At 45.6% G+C, this 14,693-nt stretch overlaps 1 protein-coding gene across 2 annotated transcripts; it reads left to right on the top strand.

Moving 5' to 3' along the window:
- The first annotated feature begins 3,355 nt into the window (after positions 1-3,355).
- Positions 3,356-14,693, top strand: PRKAB1 (protein kinase AMP-activated non-catalytic subunit beta 1). 2 transcript variants are annotated; one of them, XM_080355604.1, is made up of 9 exons: positions 3,356-3,411; positions 4,690-4,864; positions 5,709-5,875; positions 6,478-6,571; positions 7,540-7,654; positions 8,864-8,997; positions 9,503-9,571; positions 12,421-12,493; positions 14,682-14,693. In XM_080355604.1, the coding sequence occupies exons 2-8, from the start codon at positions 4,700-4,702 to the stop codon at positions 12,469-12,471; spliced, it is 795 nt and encodes a 264-aa protein (XP_080211730.1). In that variant the 5' UTR covers positions 3,356-3,411; positions 4,690-4,699; the 3' UTR covers positions 12,472-12,493; positions 14,682-14,693. The 2 variants fall into 2 exon arrangements, with proteins under 2 accessions (XP_080211730.1, XP_080211729.1); XM_080355603.1 differs by lacking the exons at positions 12,421-12,493; positions 14,682-14,693 and adding an exon at positions 9,650-11,197.

The following is a 14,693-nucleotide window of genomic DNA, read 5'->3' as shown; positions in this document are numbered from 1 at the left end:
AATGTGAGTGAGCCTTCAAGGAGGCTGCCCAGCTTCCTCTGCATTACTCCCTGGCAGCCTGGCAAAATGGGCTAAATTCAGAAGTGACCTAAGAGGAGGAGGTTTGGAAACAGATCACTCAGCCAATGTAAAGATGGAGGAGCAAACTTGGGAGCCCAAGGTAGAAAGGAAGGTTATAGTAAGAAATTTAACTGGAAAGTTTCTGTAGTTAAATTTATCCCATCTGGAACTCTAGGATAACTTCTGCTGCTGCTGCCACCCAACTCTTCATGACACAGAAGCTACAAGAAGAACTTGCTTATGTGTCCTTTATAATGTGATTTATGGCATGTCTGAATCTGATCTACCAGCTCATGACTGAGGGCGGCTCTTCTGTATTTGTCATACTTAGCTGTAGGGCTGAGTCAGCTTCCACTTCACTTGCAATGACTTCTCTTTGGCTAAATAAGCTTGCATCATGTCAAGGGAAAACAACTTTGCCAGATACCAATGGGTTCATCAGGACTTTAAGCTGCACAGTGTGAGACTTTAAGTCACTGTATTTCTCTTCTAACCTGTACTCTGGGGTAAGAAAGGGGGAAACTCCACTGAAATTAAGGGAGCAGGCTGTGTGCTAATGGTGACCCATGGCAGCTCAAAGAAATTTCCTTGAAAAAAAGAAAATAAAAAGCACAGTCCACTTTTAAGTGAATTTCTTATTCAAAATTATTCTGTTACATTTTCCCCTGATCCTTTTACCCTCTAGCCAGCCATTTGCGATTCAAATTGCTGTTGTGATTCACCATACAATTTCCATGATACTACTACTTCTTCCTGAGCAGGCAAACATAAATCCTAGGGGATCCACATAGTTGCTGTGATTGCTGATACAGAATTTTGTATTTGTTTCTGTGATGTATAAATTTGCTGTTTACTTAAGGTGAGTATTTGTTCCATGGAAATGTGGGTAGCGAACACAAGCAGGGTCCTGAATACACCAGAACAAAAGAATCTGAGTTATTCTGGTACCACTGTCAGGAGTACTAATTAAGGGCTAGGCCTGAGTGGCCTGTTGCTGTGTCCCCCACCTGAGAGATATGGTGATTTGGAAAACTAGGGAGAGTTGTCATGATAAATTATTTTAATGGCAAATGACACTTCTGACATTCTCACTAGGGAAGTTAACCAGGAAATTCATTTGTGACACATATGGAAGTCTTGATGGAAGAATGTGAACCAGCTCCCCATCTGTTACATCCTTATCTGGCAGTAAGAAAAAGAAGGTTAAGACAGGTACGTAAAGAGGCAGGAGAAGAACAGTATTTTTTAGTCTTCCTTTGGAATGTGGATGCTGGTCCTGGATGGGGTGCGAAAAGGGGAATTTTTATGCCCTTCAAGAAGGGAAGGAAGCAAAAAGTCACCAACACTGTTAAAGGGAGGAGCAAAACTCCAGGGTTCCATAAAATCAGTGGGTGGATGAGCAATGACAGGCTCCTGTGGCATGTCTTTGGCTAATCTCTTGCTCCTGCATCTCCTGCTTTAACAGCTGCAAGGGAATTGGGCTCCCACTCAAGCTGACAGGATAAAACAATACTCTAGTGCATGTGAGGACCACGCACGCGGACGTGCCCCTGAGGGGGCAGGGGGATGATTTATTGGGCAGCGCTGGTAAGTCCTCCACCTAAGACTCGTTGTTCACGGTGTAATGTCATCCAGCCCTCATAATTCATGGGGACCAGGCGCCTCACAGAAAGACTTACAGGGTGTTTGCTGTAGGACTGTGCTACACCCATCTGTCACAACTGACAGTGAGGGAAGACAAGAATCAGGGTGGGAGAGGAAGTTGTTGTGGGGAAAAGAGGGAGGAGGCAGCCACAGTGAATCCCAACCACCAGGAGGTTGAGATGCCCGTGTCCATTGCCTCTGTCCTGTCCACAGGCCAGTGTCTCTTGAGGGTTTTGGTGCGTAGCACACAATGGGTGTAGGGTTCATCACCACGTAGGGAGGAACCATCACATTTTAATACCAAAACTTTAAATTGAATAATGCTTTGACCCACCATAGATTAGTTACTACAACCTCATGAACTGTTAGCAGCCCTTATCCTGTAGTTGATCACCTGTCTGTGGTTCTTAGAAGTAACAAAAACCATTGCAAAGAAGTGAGCGTGGTCCCCAAAGTGTAGGTACTGTTGCTTGCGATGGGTCTGGCAGGCTGTTGTGCAGATCATCACAATGCTCCTACTGGGCAAGTGATGGACCAGACATGGTACCGTGCATCTCCAGCTTCCACTGCAGACAGTTCTGCAGACTTAACCACACACAGAGGCGTGTGCATTGGCACTGGCCCCCAAAAGAAAGGGGAGAACAAAACAATTAGGTTTGGAGACAAAGTATTCAGGAGTGTTAAGCTGTGTGAAATATCAGAATAACAACAGCTGCATTTTATAGCAGGGTAACTGTTGTGCAGCGGCTGAGGAAGAGCTGCCCACGGGCATCTCCTCGCAGCCCTCTGGCAGGCTGTCCCATGCCACGGTATTTACCCATGAAAGAGAAGCTCGGAGCAGCTGTTCCTCAAAACATAGTGCAGGAGCCAGCCATGCACTTGCGATTAGGCATGGGGAATCTGTATATCCCCACAGGATTCTTCCCACAACATAACAGCATGCCACGAGGATACACTTCCATTTTGGAGGAATCCTTCTGTCTGTTTGCAGGTTGCTTCGATTGGTTAAGAAGAAAACAAACAATTCCTTGTCAAGAAAACTGCTGACCTGGGAACCTGCAGTTCTGCGTGTTGGGAAAGTGGAAGAAAGACAGTGACAGCTGATGAAGCGCAAAGGGTAAAATGAGTGTCATTGGAAATGCTTAGAGAAATATGTTAGGGAAATATAGAAGTGTAATTTAATTTGGGAAGCATTTATCAGTTAAGGACTTAAATTTTCATTTGTGCTTCCTCAGAGGAAAGCGCCGTGTGCTGGTGGCGCCACAAGCTGCCTTGACCACTGAACCGTCAGCATCCGCACAGCTGGCTCTTGCTCTGGTTTCATGCAGATGCGAAATGCATTTGTTGCCTGGCTCCAGAGTTCTGGTGCTCACTCACCTGCACTTCTGCAGATCCAGAACCTCCTTGTGGTGGCCAGGTGGAGAAAAGAGCTCCGAGGGGCAGGTAAAGAGCCCTCGCACGTCACTGCTGACCTCATACCTACGGCACCAGTTTAAGAGCGATATTCACCAGGTGTGGGACAAGTTCCAGGGGTCTGCGGGAGCCTCCCTGGAGCGCTCGGTGCGGGCTCCTGGCTGGGACCGGGGGGCGGCCCGGAACCTGCGCGCCGGGCTCGGGTTCGCCCCGGGGCGGCAGCCCGGGCACCCGGCCGGAAGCGGAAGCGGCTGTGGGGCGGTGCAGGGCCAGCGACCAGCGCTGCGGCGGGAGGTGAGTTCGCTTGGCCGGGGGGGTGGGGGGAACCGGGGTCCTGGCGGTCGCTATGGGGACCGTTGCTACGGGGCCGCTGGGCTGCAAGGCCCGGGCTTGCCGGCAGTGCTCGGGGCCGGCGGTGGGCGCTGGGTGGGGGGTGGCAGAGGCAGCAGTGCCCGGCTGCCCGCGGGGCGTGAGTCGGCTCGGCCGGTAAAATGTACAGGTGCGTTTGCTGGGGAGAACCTCAGGGGCTATCCAGGTTCACTCGTGCCTTCTCAAAAGTGCATCTCACAGAATCAACTGTTCAAAGAAGATACAGAGTGCTCAAAGCTACTGCAACTTCATATAGCCAGCTAATGTCTGCATTTAGGCTTACTTTTTATCGTGACAGTTCATTTATTTTTGTAGTTGTTTATTGAGTTAAGCCATGCCCTCTGAGACTGATTTCAGGTTGTGACTGAAGTGGGACCAGTACAGGTGAAAGCTGGGTAATGACTGTAATTGGAGCTTAAAGGAAACAGGCTAATATCCCATACCTGTGCCTGTACCCTGCTGGGTTCTCTGCAGCGCCTGTTTGTACAGCTCCACACGCCCCCCTTGGCCACCTCTCCGTTCCTGCTCTTCATCTGTAGGTCATTTTTCCGATAAGATGTGGCATGTGCATCCAGAGTCATCCCTTCTGCCCCTGGATGTGGCCGCACAGGCTGTGGAGCGTAAGAAGTGCTGTGTTCTTGCACCGCTTCTCCCAGAGAAAGGCAGAGGCTGGAGAAGCCTCCCCTGGAGCAGCTGTTTGTCCTGTACGGTCACAGCCCACCACTGTAGGGATCCTCAGCAGGTTGTCACCTGAGATAACTTTATTTTCTAGTGTAGTCACTTTTCTAGTAGGCTATTTGTGAAGCATTCCGATAGAAAGTTCTGCTGAAGTTTCAGCCGATATGGAACATTATACGCATGGGTATTGAGAAGACAGAAGAACAGGCACTTAGCTTGGAATGACAATACTAGTGCGCTGCAGTCACAGGTACCTGTTTGGACAACTTTTAGAGAGGCTGATTTTGCAGAAATGCTTGAGTATTGAACTGTAGCGTATTATTAAGAGCAGCTAAAAATTGTCATTTAGTGTCTTTTTCTGAGTATGATGCAATCTGAAGATGCTAGCGTTTGGGCTTAATCAAATTTCTTAGATTCTCCAGTGCATAAACAGAGCCCAGGTTTACTGATGAGCCTGCTTTCCTGCCTGCTGGTGTTCTGGCTTCCAAAGTACCTGTACCGATCTGGCTTTTCCTGTTCTTTTAGGTCCTTAAAGATGGGGAATACAAGCAGCGAGCGAGCTGGACTGGAGCGTCATGGGCATAAGGCCTCCCGAGGTGACAGCTCAGGAGGAGCCATCAGTACGAAAGAGGGTGATAGACCAAAAATTTTAATGGACAGTCCTGAAGATGCGGACTTGTTCCACCCCGAGGAAATGAAAGTATGGCTGGTTTGTTCTTGTCTTGTAACACTAGGGCTTGGGGATGCTGTCCCACTGTGGTGCTCTTAGCAGCCTTCCTTAATTCTGTCATTGAGCATACACACAAAAGGAGAGATTGTTCAAGCAGACATGAGTGTAATGTTGTGGTTTCCAGCAATAATTAATTGTAGAAAAATGAAAATATAACAGGCTTAAAGCTCTTCCCTAGTTGTAGGTACAGTGTCCCAGGTTCCTTCAGGTCCTTAATGCTTTTGCAGTCATCTGTGACATTTTATCTATTATTTTCCATACTAAAAGATCTGTTAACTGGATTTTTGCTCAGTATTAGATGGATTGTTAGGAACATCTTGCTGTGTATCATATTTCATAAGAATATCTAATGCAAAACTATGCTTAGATTCTGACTGTTGGACAGAGCTGTTTCCTATAGATAACTCATAATCTTTCTGCCAACTGCAAATTTTGTACCTACGGTGTACATATAATTTAAATGCTTCCTAAGGGTATTTCTTCTTAATTATTCTTCTTTTCTTGTACCTGCATATTTTGAAAACTCTTGTAAGCTCAAGCCATTTCTTTTGAACCTAATTTAGGCTAGAGGGGGGGGATTATTTTGCCTTCAGCAAATTTGGAAGGCTTTAACATCTTTGCAGAATTTGTGCAAATTAATTTGTGAACAGTGTCTAGAAACACAGGGTTTCCAGTCTCCATCTGACATCATAACCTACTTGTAGATTTGTACATTAGCAAATCATGCCAAGTAAAACAAACGTGTTCAGTAAAATACAGGTTGTCTAAGTCTGCCAAGAAAGAATTTCTTTTGATTAAGACATTGTGCTTGTAGGCTCCGCTGGAGAAAGAAGAATTCCTAGCTTGGCAACAAGATCTGGAAGTGAACGATAAAACCCCCACTCAAGCTCGACCAACAGTCTTTCGCTGGACTGGAGGAGGAAAAGAAGTTTATTTATCTGGGTCCTTCAACAACTGGAGTAAAATTCCTCTGACAAGGAGGTAATAAATGGCTGCTGCTGTATCGGTGTTTTTCCTATGGACTGGGAATGCTTAGTGCAGTGAGAAAGGTGGTCAGTTGATAGATTGGTGTTGTGCTTGGATTTACCACTTCCCTGCTTCTTTTCTCAAGCCCTTGATGAGAATCTTTTTGATTCTCAGATGGCAGAGGGTGAACATTGAGCTGTGTGTTAATTTTGAAGGAGTGATTTCTTCACTAGGCACCATGCAGGAATGACCTGAAACAATCCTTGTTGTGCAGTCTGCTGCCTGGCGTAGAGTTGGGGCATGTACAGTGCAGCTGGTTTTAAGCACAGTGTCTCTGATGGCACATGTACTTTCTTGCCATATTGTTGGATTTTGCCCAGCTCCAAGAGTGCAGATTCTGCTTAGGAAACTCTGAGCCTGGGATACCTGCTGGTAAACTACATGAGTGAGAGAATAAATCTGTGTTAAGGTACCAAGAGGGCTCTGGAGCTCTGCTTATTTCTGTACCTGAGTAGGTATTTTATTTAAACTAAACTGTATTACAGTGTTTGTTGCAGTTTATAGATCAATGTACTTTTCAGAATATTTCAGGGCTGATGGTTTGTCTTGAATTCCAGTCACAATAACTTTGTCGCAATCCTCGACCTGCCAGAAGGAGAGCACCAGTACAAGTTCTTTGTGGACGGGCAGTGGACACACGATCCTTCAGAGGTAACGTTTCTTTGGCTCGCCGTTTGTGTTCATTGAAGCGTCTGAAGATGAGAAGCCTGCTGGTTTCTCTGCCAATAGATGGCTTTTTCAGAGAGCAGGTATTTCTGGGTTAACAATAGAAACTGCCTGTTCAAGCTGGTGAGAGAGAGATTTCTGATCCCAGCTGTCCTAGGTGGTGGCATCAGACTGATGGCCTCAAAGGTCAGGAGATTTTGTAACAAACGGGTGACAAGGACAAGGCGTTGGTTTATAAAAGATGATGAGCTTTTCTTGTCTAGTGCCAAACTGTCTCTTAAAGCACTGTAGTATTGCTGACAGCCCAAATCTCCCTCTGGTGTACTTGCTGTCAGTGCCAGAATGTTGCTATCACTGCTGTAGATCTTTCCATAGGCCAGTAATTGTGCCGAAATCTACCAGACCTTTTTTTTCCACCTCTGCTATGAAATGAGCTTTAGCACTAGTCCGTCCAGCAGTCTCTACCTGCTTCAGCACCGTTCACGGCTGCTGGTTCCAGTTTTCTTGCTGTCTTGGCAAACCTTGCAGAATTTACCTTGCAGTAAGTTGAGCTCATTGAACCCTCTGCCTTGGACTCCAGTCTTAGCTTTAGTAGTAAACTAGTAATACTATCCCTACTCTGTCCTGCATCAGGCCATGCAGATCTTAGCCTGGCTCTGAAAGCCTTGTAGAAGCTAGCGGTAAAGCTTAGCTCCTTAGCCTTAGCTACAGCCCAAGAATTTATTGAGTGTTGTGGACCTGGCAGGTTCAACTGACATGCATCCCCCAGTCCTAAACCTTGCACTTGCTCTTAACCTTACAGTAACTGCACAACGGTGAGCTCTTTGTATCTGGTACTGGCATATTTTAAAAGTAATATATCTCATTCTCGGTAATGCTGATTGTGTAGTTTTGAGAATCTAATAGTCCTGCAAGTTTTTTTATTCTGACTTTTGTACCTTGTTTCTTTCCAGCCCGTAGTAACCAGCCAGCTAGGTACCGTCAACAACATCATCCAGGTGAAGAAAACTGACTTTGAAGTATTTGATGCTTTGATGGTGGACTCCCAAAAATGTTCTGACATGTCTGGTATGAACTTACTGGTAATTTTGTATCACACTTTTTAGAGCTGTTAACAATTTAGTCTTCCTTTTTATCCAAAGTTAAAACTCCAGTATAGATTAATCTCCAGCTTTGTCACGCCCTGGGGACGTGTGCAGGAATCACAGATGCACAATGGAAGAATGTGAAATGTGTAAAGGAGGACGCCTCTGACAGAGCAACACGTGTCACTGCAGATCTGATTAGGAGGAAGTCATGGCTGCTTAATTGCTGTTTGGTTGCCTGTGTGATGTGAAATGGCTGTTTTTAGCACACTCAGTGATGCATCAATCCCTACCTTACAACATCAAACCAATGTGGACAGCCTATATTGCTCCCAGTTCCATCTTCCTCTGCTAAGGAGCTGGGCCGAGGAGGTCAGGAGTTGCACATTAAGAGTCAGAAATTAGGTGCATCTTAGTAGTGCTGACACAGACTTAGGAATATATCATATCTTCACAGTTTAGTATACATAGGAAAATGCTGGTTTTGCTTAAGTCATCTCTGATATCAGCCTTGCCAACTGCTTTTTCTTGACCTCTGTAGGGCTGGAAACACTGATTAACATAGTATCTCCTTCAGAAGACCCATCTTTGCATCTGAGGCAGCGGGTGTGTTTGGTTGGGTTTTGCTGTGTGGAACAAAGCCTTTTTGGAGAAAGAGTGTAATTTGTGAGACTTGGACAGTACAAGAAGCCAGGAGGAGATTCAAGTAGATGCCTCCTCACTATGTGCTGTAACAACCTTTCCTTAATTGCTTTAGGCTCTGAAGAGCTCTTTCTATTGCCTTGTCACTGCCTGGGAATAATAGCTGCCTTTACATGTGCGTACCATGTTTTTAGTGCTTCCCTTGGCGGTGATGTTGTGGAGCAGTGTTTGCTGTTAGGTGTTCACTGGAGAAGGGCTGGCCAGAGATGACAGTGACGTTCTGGAGTGCAGTAGGGCCCTCAGGATGCCACCTCCCACATCTTTACAGCTAGTCTCAAGTCAGGCTCCAGACATATTAAATCTCTTCTTGGGTATCGATCGCTGTACTGCATCATCTGCTGCAGCTCGTGTATTTACATGCCATTGATTTCTTTGGGCTGCGTGTTCCTGGATGTGAAAACTGACGTGGAGTACCAGTAAAACTGTACCTACAAAGAGCAGATACCCTTACAGACTATTTAAGAATAATTATTAAACATCTTTCTGGCAGAGTTGTCAAGTTCACCCCCCGGACCGTACCACCAGGAGCCCTATGTCTGTAAGGCAGAGGAACGCTTTAAATCACCACCTATTCTGCCTCCCCACCTGCTGCAGGTCATCCTGAATAAGGACACAGGGATTTCTGTGAGTACATTAGTTTGTTTGGCTGAATAATGGCCTTGAGGGTGTGAATAGATGGGGAAAAAATCTGGGTACAGACAGGGGACAGGCAAGGAAAAACCTTAGAATAGTTGCTATGTTGGTAAATTCCTTGTTATGTGTGTCCGGATGGATCCATCTGAAGTAAATTTATTTTTCTACTTGACTGTCTTCAAAATTGAAAAGAAAGCTAGATTGGTATTTTACTCCCAGAAACCCTGACCTTCCCACTGCAACACTGCTTAGATGTCAAAAGCACATGACCAATAATGTAAGTCTGTCTCACAACAGCAGTGAGGATGTGGAGGGTTTCACCCTGGAGGGGTCTTGGATTGTTCTGAAACTTCGTGTTTCTTGGTGGACTCAGCGTAAGCAGCAGTGTGATTTGTTTGAGGGTAGGGCTACAGACAGTGTTTAGCACCCATCAGCTGTGATGAGTAAACTGTGAGTTCTCGGATTTTCACACTGTCTCACTCTGTCTTTTCTCCAGTGCGATCCTGCTCTGCTCCCTGAACCCAACCACGTCATGTTGAACCACCTCTATGCACTTTCTATCAAGGTGAGAGGCCAGGGCACATTCTTCACACTTGCAGCTTTTAGATGATTATATTTCTCACTTGTTTTCCATCTCCTGTAGGATGGAGTGATGGTGCTTAGCGCTACACATCGCTACAAGAAGAAATACGTGACTACTTTGCTGTACAAGCCAATATGAACATCATAGTAGTTTGTGACCAGTTGTTCTGGGCCAGTGCAGTCTTAGAACTTCTTCTCTTAACCAAACATATTCCTGCTCTGTGCTGTAGCAAATGAACTCTGAATTCATATTGTTTCTGAGACTTCCAAGTTCTCCTATATTCGCCTTTTTTTCCCAGTCCCACCTTGGAAGTTCTTGGAGATGGCAGCTTTGTGGCAACTAGACAGACGGCAAAGGTGTCAGTGCCCATCACCAGCTCAGTTAAAAACCCACCAGTTTAATTAGGCTGAAAAACGTGAAGGCAGCAACAGGTTAAAGGCCTTTAGCAGTGAGGCAGACTGTCAGAAAGAAATAAGCCAGCCTAAAGTCTAGAAAATTCAGGATTCTTGTGGAATCTTATTTGAGCTCAAGACTCAGTGAAAGCAAGCCCGTCACTGCTTTCATAACTTATTAAACACACAATTATTTCATCAGCAAGTTCTAAACTTGCATGGCTGAAATAAGTGTAAATATTGATGATCTTCTTGTAGCAGCCTTTCTAGGCAAAAATTAGCAACACAATCAAGTACAAGCTCATTGTTTTTTTACGGTAGACTGGGGTTCACTGTTGCTACTGTGAATAGCTCTGTAGTTTTTCTCTTCATGAGAACTGAAATACAACTTTTCCCCTGTGGAATATCTGGTGAAGACAATTGTTTTTAATGGCTGGATTTTTCTGTAAATCATAAACGTGTCTTGCAGTAATCTGCTTTTTGAAACCATTTTTTCTTGCTGTCACTCGTAAGGACGCCGTTAAGCTGGGACAGGTTGGCTGTAAGGCAATCGGTGTGTGCAGTTTAGAGGTTGGTTCTTCAGTGACAGCCCAGGGGTGACGCCAAGTCCCCTGTATCCAGTGGCCAAACTTGCCCCTTGGTGTGAGCAGTTGCAGGATGCTGGGTGCAGCAGCGCTGTGCACTCTGTGCTTCTGCAGCCAGGGCTGCAGGGATCTCTGCAACCTTTTATCATGTTTATGTTTTCTAAGCAATTATAGTAATGCCAGGTTGCCTGTACTTGGTACTGACAGCCTGTTTTATCCCAAACCAAACGCAACGTTAATGCAAAACCACTTGCCAGTGTGCCTCGGGCCTGCCCGGGAGGAACCGGCGCGGGAAGGGACCTGCCGGGTCCTTCCTGCTGTTTGGTTTTTGGTGCCTGAGAGTGCCAGTGACTGTGCCAATGCTCACCAGCCCCCGTCCCACTGTGGGCAAGAGGACACTGCACAAACAGTGCAGGGTCTGAGCGGGGACAGGAGCTGCACAGCCAGCGTTCAGTGAACCAGCCCAGCAGAAGGGTGCTTTGCCACCCTTGGATCTGGTCACCAGCCTTGTTGCAATATTCTGAGCAGCTCAGTAGATCTGGGTCTAGTGCAATGGTTTTCTCTGAAAACTCTTTCTTTGTCCTGTGCTACAGATAGTATTTGGTATTCTGAAACATGGAATTGCTTTTGTTTTCAGCCTCTTCAGAAACAAATAAAACATTTTCAAGAAAAGTGGGTGACTTGTTTTGTTATTATCCTCCCCTCTTTGGTTACCTCAGCTTCCTTGAGTCGTTAGTTTTTTATAACCTGTGGTTTCCTGATTGCTGTTTTATGCCTCGGTGGATTGTGCAAGTTTTTTATCCATAGATGCAGCTTGAAACACTTTGTCCGCTTGCAGCTGGTCAGTAAAGGAGATGAGGGAGGTGTTAGTGTGTGTTTGTGATGTAAAGTTTACAGGAAGAACAAGCTCCAGTGGTCAGTTCATGAGGCTGAAAAGCCTGGTGTTGGCCTTAAGCCTCCGTCAGCCTCTTTGTTCCAGCAACCCTTTTGTTTTCCCAAGCCTTTCTCCTTGGCAGTGCGTGATCGTGGGTTGGATGTGGCTTGTGGTGTCACAGGCACATGTGTGGCATTGGATTAGGCTGTGCACCCCCCTGTCCGATTCATGAGCTCCAGCAAAGTGACGTGTGGGAGGTCGGGGAGGAGTCTGTGGTGGGGTGGTTGGTGCTCACACCTGTGTGCTTTGCCAGGGGAGGTGCAGGTTCTTTTTAGTTGAGCTGGTTGTGTCAGGGTGGTGACAAAGATGCATCAATAGCAGAGAAGGGAGAGCGGGTTGGAACAGTTCCAGTTAATGAATATAACGTGTTTACCTTTTGTTGAAATGTAAACTCAGTCAAAACACTCAGAAGTTTAAATGCAGAAGTCTATGCTGGTAGATAAATGTGTGACCACAACCATCCTTTGTCAGTTCCCTGCCACAGAGAAATCTGATGCTTAAATAGTACTAAACAATGATGTTTAATAACAGTTTTTCCTCCCATAGCAGGGTCAGCAAAGGGGCACCAGTTCCCACGTCTGCTCCTGGGACTGGGCTGTGCGCTGCAGGGCGCCAGGTGCGGCTTAAATGCAATGGAAGCGAACTGCGTGAGGGCATTTATGTAAACTTGAGGAGGTTTGGTCAGATACGCGTCAGCAGGAGGGGCAAGTGTTGTAATTTTTCAACTGTGTTCAAAGAAATGTAGATGTGAGAAGGTCCTGGCAGACAGATGTTGTACAGTGAGCCCTCTTAAATGCTTTTAGTGCCAGCAGGAAAACAATACCACAAGTTTCTTATTTGAATGATCTAGAATTATTTTTTTTTTCCAGAAAAGAGGAGCTTAGAGGTAGCTCAGTAAGTTTGGTTTGTTATTTTCTTCAGTTGCAAAACGAATTTTTCACAAGTCAAAGACCAAAGCAGCAGAACCTTTGAGAAATGGAGAACAGAAAGGAAGGTGAGTGTGTGCAAGACTTACAGACTTGGTCTCATTAGTTCTTGCTAAGCTTTGTGGATTTTTTCTCAATTATGTACTTGTGTGACTCACTCCAGGCTTTTCATCGGTGTTGGTATGTATGGTGGAACCACAGGGCAAACACAAGTATTTTATAGAAAGGCTGGTTGTTGGTTTTGGTTGGGTTTGGTATTGGTTGGTTGTGATTTGATTTTTTTTCCACTTGCACTTGGTACATCGTGTGCAGCCCCAGAAAAGCTCTTTGCATGCCCCAGAAGTCAGGGTGAGGGCACAGGCTGTGACCTGCCAGGGCCCCCCACAGCCCTGAGGGCTCCTGGGGGTGGTTATTCCTGATCAGCTCCCCCTTTCCGTGCTCGCTGGGTGAGCGCAGCTGCCTGCAGGCCAGGTGACCATGGCAATCCTGGCACCTGGGCATCGCGTGCCATCTCGGGAGCCCCAGCCTCCCCAGGTGAGCAGCCCCCAGCCCCACAGCCCTTCCTCCTCAGCAGCAGCAACCACAGGAGCGCTGGCTGCCAGCGGGGCAGGGAGCGGATGGATAAAGAGGTAAGCCAGTTGTTTTGCTTTTGCTGTGGGGTGGGGGGGGCTTTTTGGGTTTTTTTGTTAGGTTGTTTTCTGTGTGACAGGTGAATGAATTAGATTAATCACACTGTGTTCCCTTATTGTAATGGGATGAATCAAATCCCTCCAAAGGCAAATGCTAGATCAAGAGCTGGATTTATTAGCTCACTTACATTCCCCACCCACATCTCACAGTCTGTGCTGTTATGTTTATTCTTGGCTGTTGCTAGGAGAGCACATTTTTAAGGTAGATGCAGAGACTTTCGTTACAGTCATTTTTGGGACTCTTGAGTAAGCCGTTCCATTCTGTGTCTATGGCAGAAAGTAGAAGAGCTCCCTGCCCTCCCCGACCCCCTGTATTTGAGCACAGCGTGGGGTGGTCAAGCTGACAGTGGATTGTGCGGGGTTCTTGGTAATCAAAAGGCTCGATAAATAATTATTTTTTTTTACTCCACCAGTTTCTGGATTATTTTAGTTTTGTTACAATTCTGATCATGCATCATAGGACTGCAACAATGAGCTTTAAATAAGTATTCTTTGTGCACAGTAAAATAGAAATAAAGGAACATTTAACAAGTTAGCATTTCATCATATACATCAGATAGTAGGCACAATAGATAAATCAAGCAGCTTGGGTTTTATGTAGAGCAGTTTCATGAAGAATGTCATGTAGACCAGAATGTAAGAGGAGCTATTAGTAACCCACCCACACACCCTCCACCGAGGCCTCGACTGGGGGCAGGGGAGTGGGTATGTGCACAAAACCAAAAACACTGAACAGTAGGAGGACAAATTAAGTTACTGTAGGCAGCAGTGTGAATATTAAAAACCTCTTCCTGTGAAAGAATACTTCAGACCCTGTAAAAACTGGTTCAGTTAAAAATAGATGTATTTACATTTAAGTCTGATCTAGCAAGTTTTCCCAGCAGGTATAAGTTAAGATGTACAGTAACTCTGCAGGTTGTACTCAATCTGACTTGATTGGTGAATGTTTTTTCTTGCTTTTTTCTTTTTTCCTTTTTTTTGGTCTTTTTTTTTTTTTGTTGAAGTTGCAGCGATTAGGCCTTAAAGCACCAGCATATTACAGCAGTCCGCTTTGCTACCGGTACACTGCTGGGACAAATCCCAAACCTGTCATTAGATCACACTATTGTTAATTAAGATGGTTTTTTTCCAGCTCAAGATGTGTGGGTCATTTAGCAGGGCGAGATTGTTTTCCCGTTTACTCACACGTGTTTTACCTCTACCCGTATCACTAGTTAAGTAGGTGAGGGCAGAATTTCGCTGTAGGTGTTTGCAGCCGACTGCTGCTATAGTAAACTATTTGGACAAATGTACCTGTTTTGGTTCATATGAACATGATTTGTTTTTGTGAAGCCACTTATGCTACTTGTTCAGGGAATAACAACTATTAAGATGCTAAATATTGTCTAGGTTAGCTCTTTGGTAAGCTCTGACACCTATAGATTACACAGCCTCTAATGCTGGGCGCAATGGTGGGATGGCTCAGTGTTCTCTATGGAGAAGGAAGTGTTCATTTCACCATGCCAGTCAAGATAGTTATTTGGTTTTATTTGGTTATTGTTCAACAACAAAGTTCAATACCTTCCAGGTGGAGCTTTGA

The sequence above is a fragment of the Nesoenas mayeri genome, assembly GCF_963082525.1.
Source record: "Nesoenas mayeri genome assembly, chromosome: 17".
Classification (NCBI taxonomy): Eukaryota; Metazoa; Chordata; class Aves; order Columbiformes; family Columbidae; genus Nesoenas; species Nesoenas mayeri.
The sequence above is the reverse complement of the archived record's forward strand: the minus strand, read 5'-3'. Positions and strand labels throughout refer to the sequence as shown.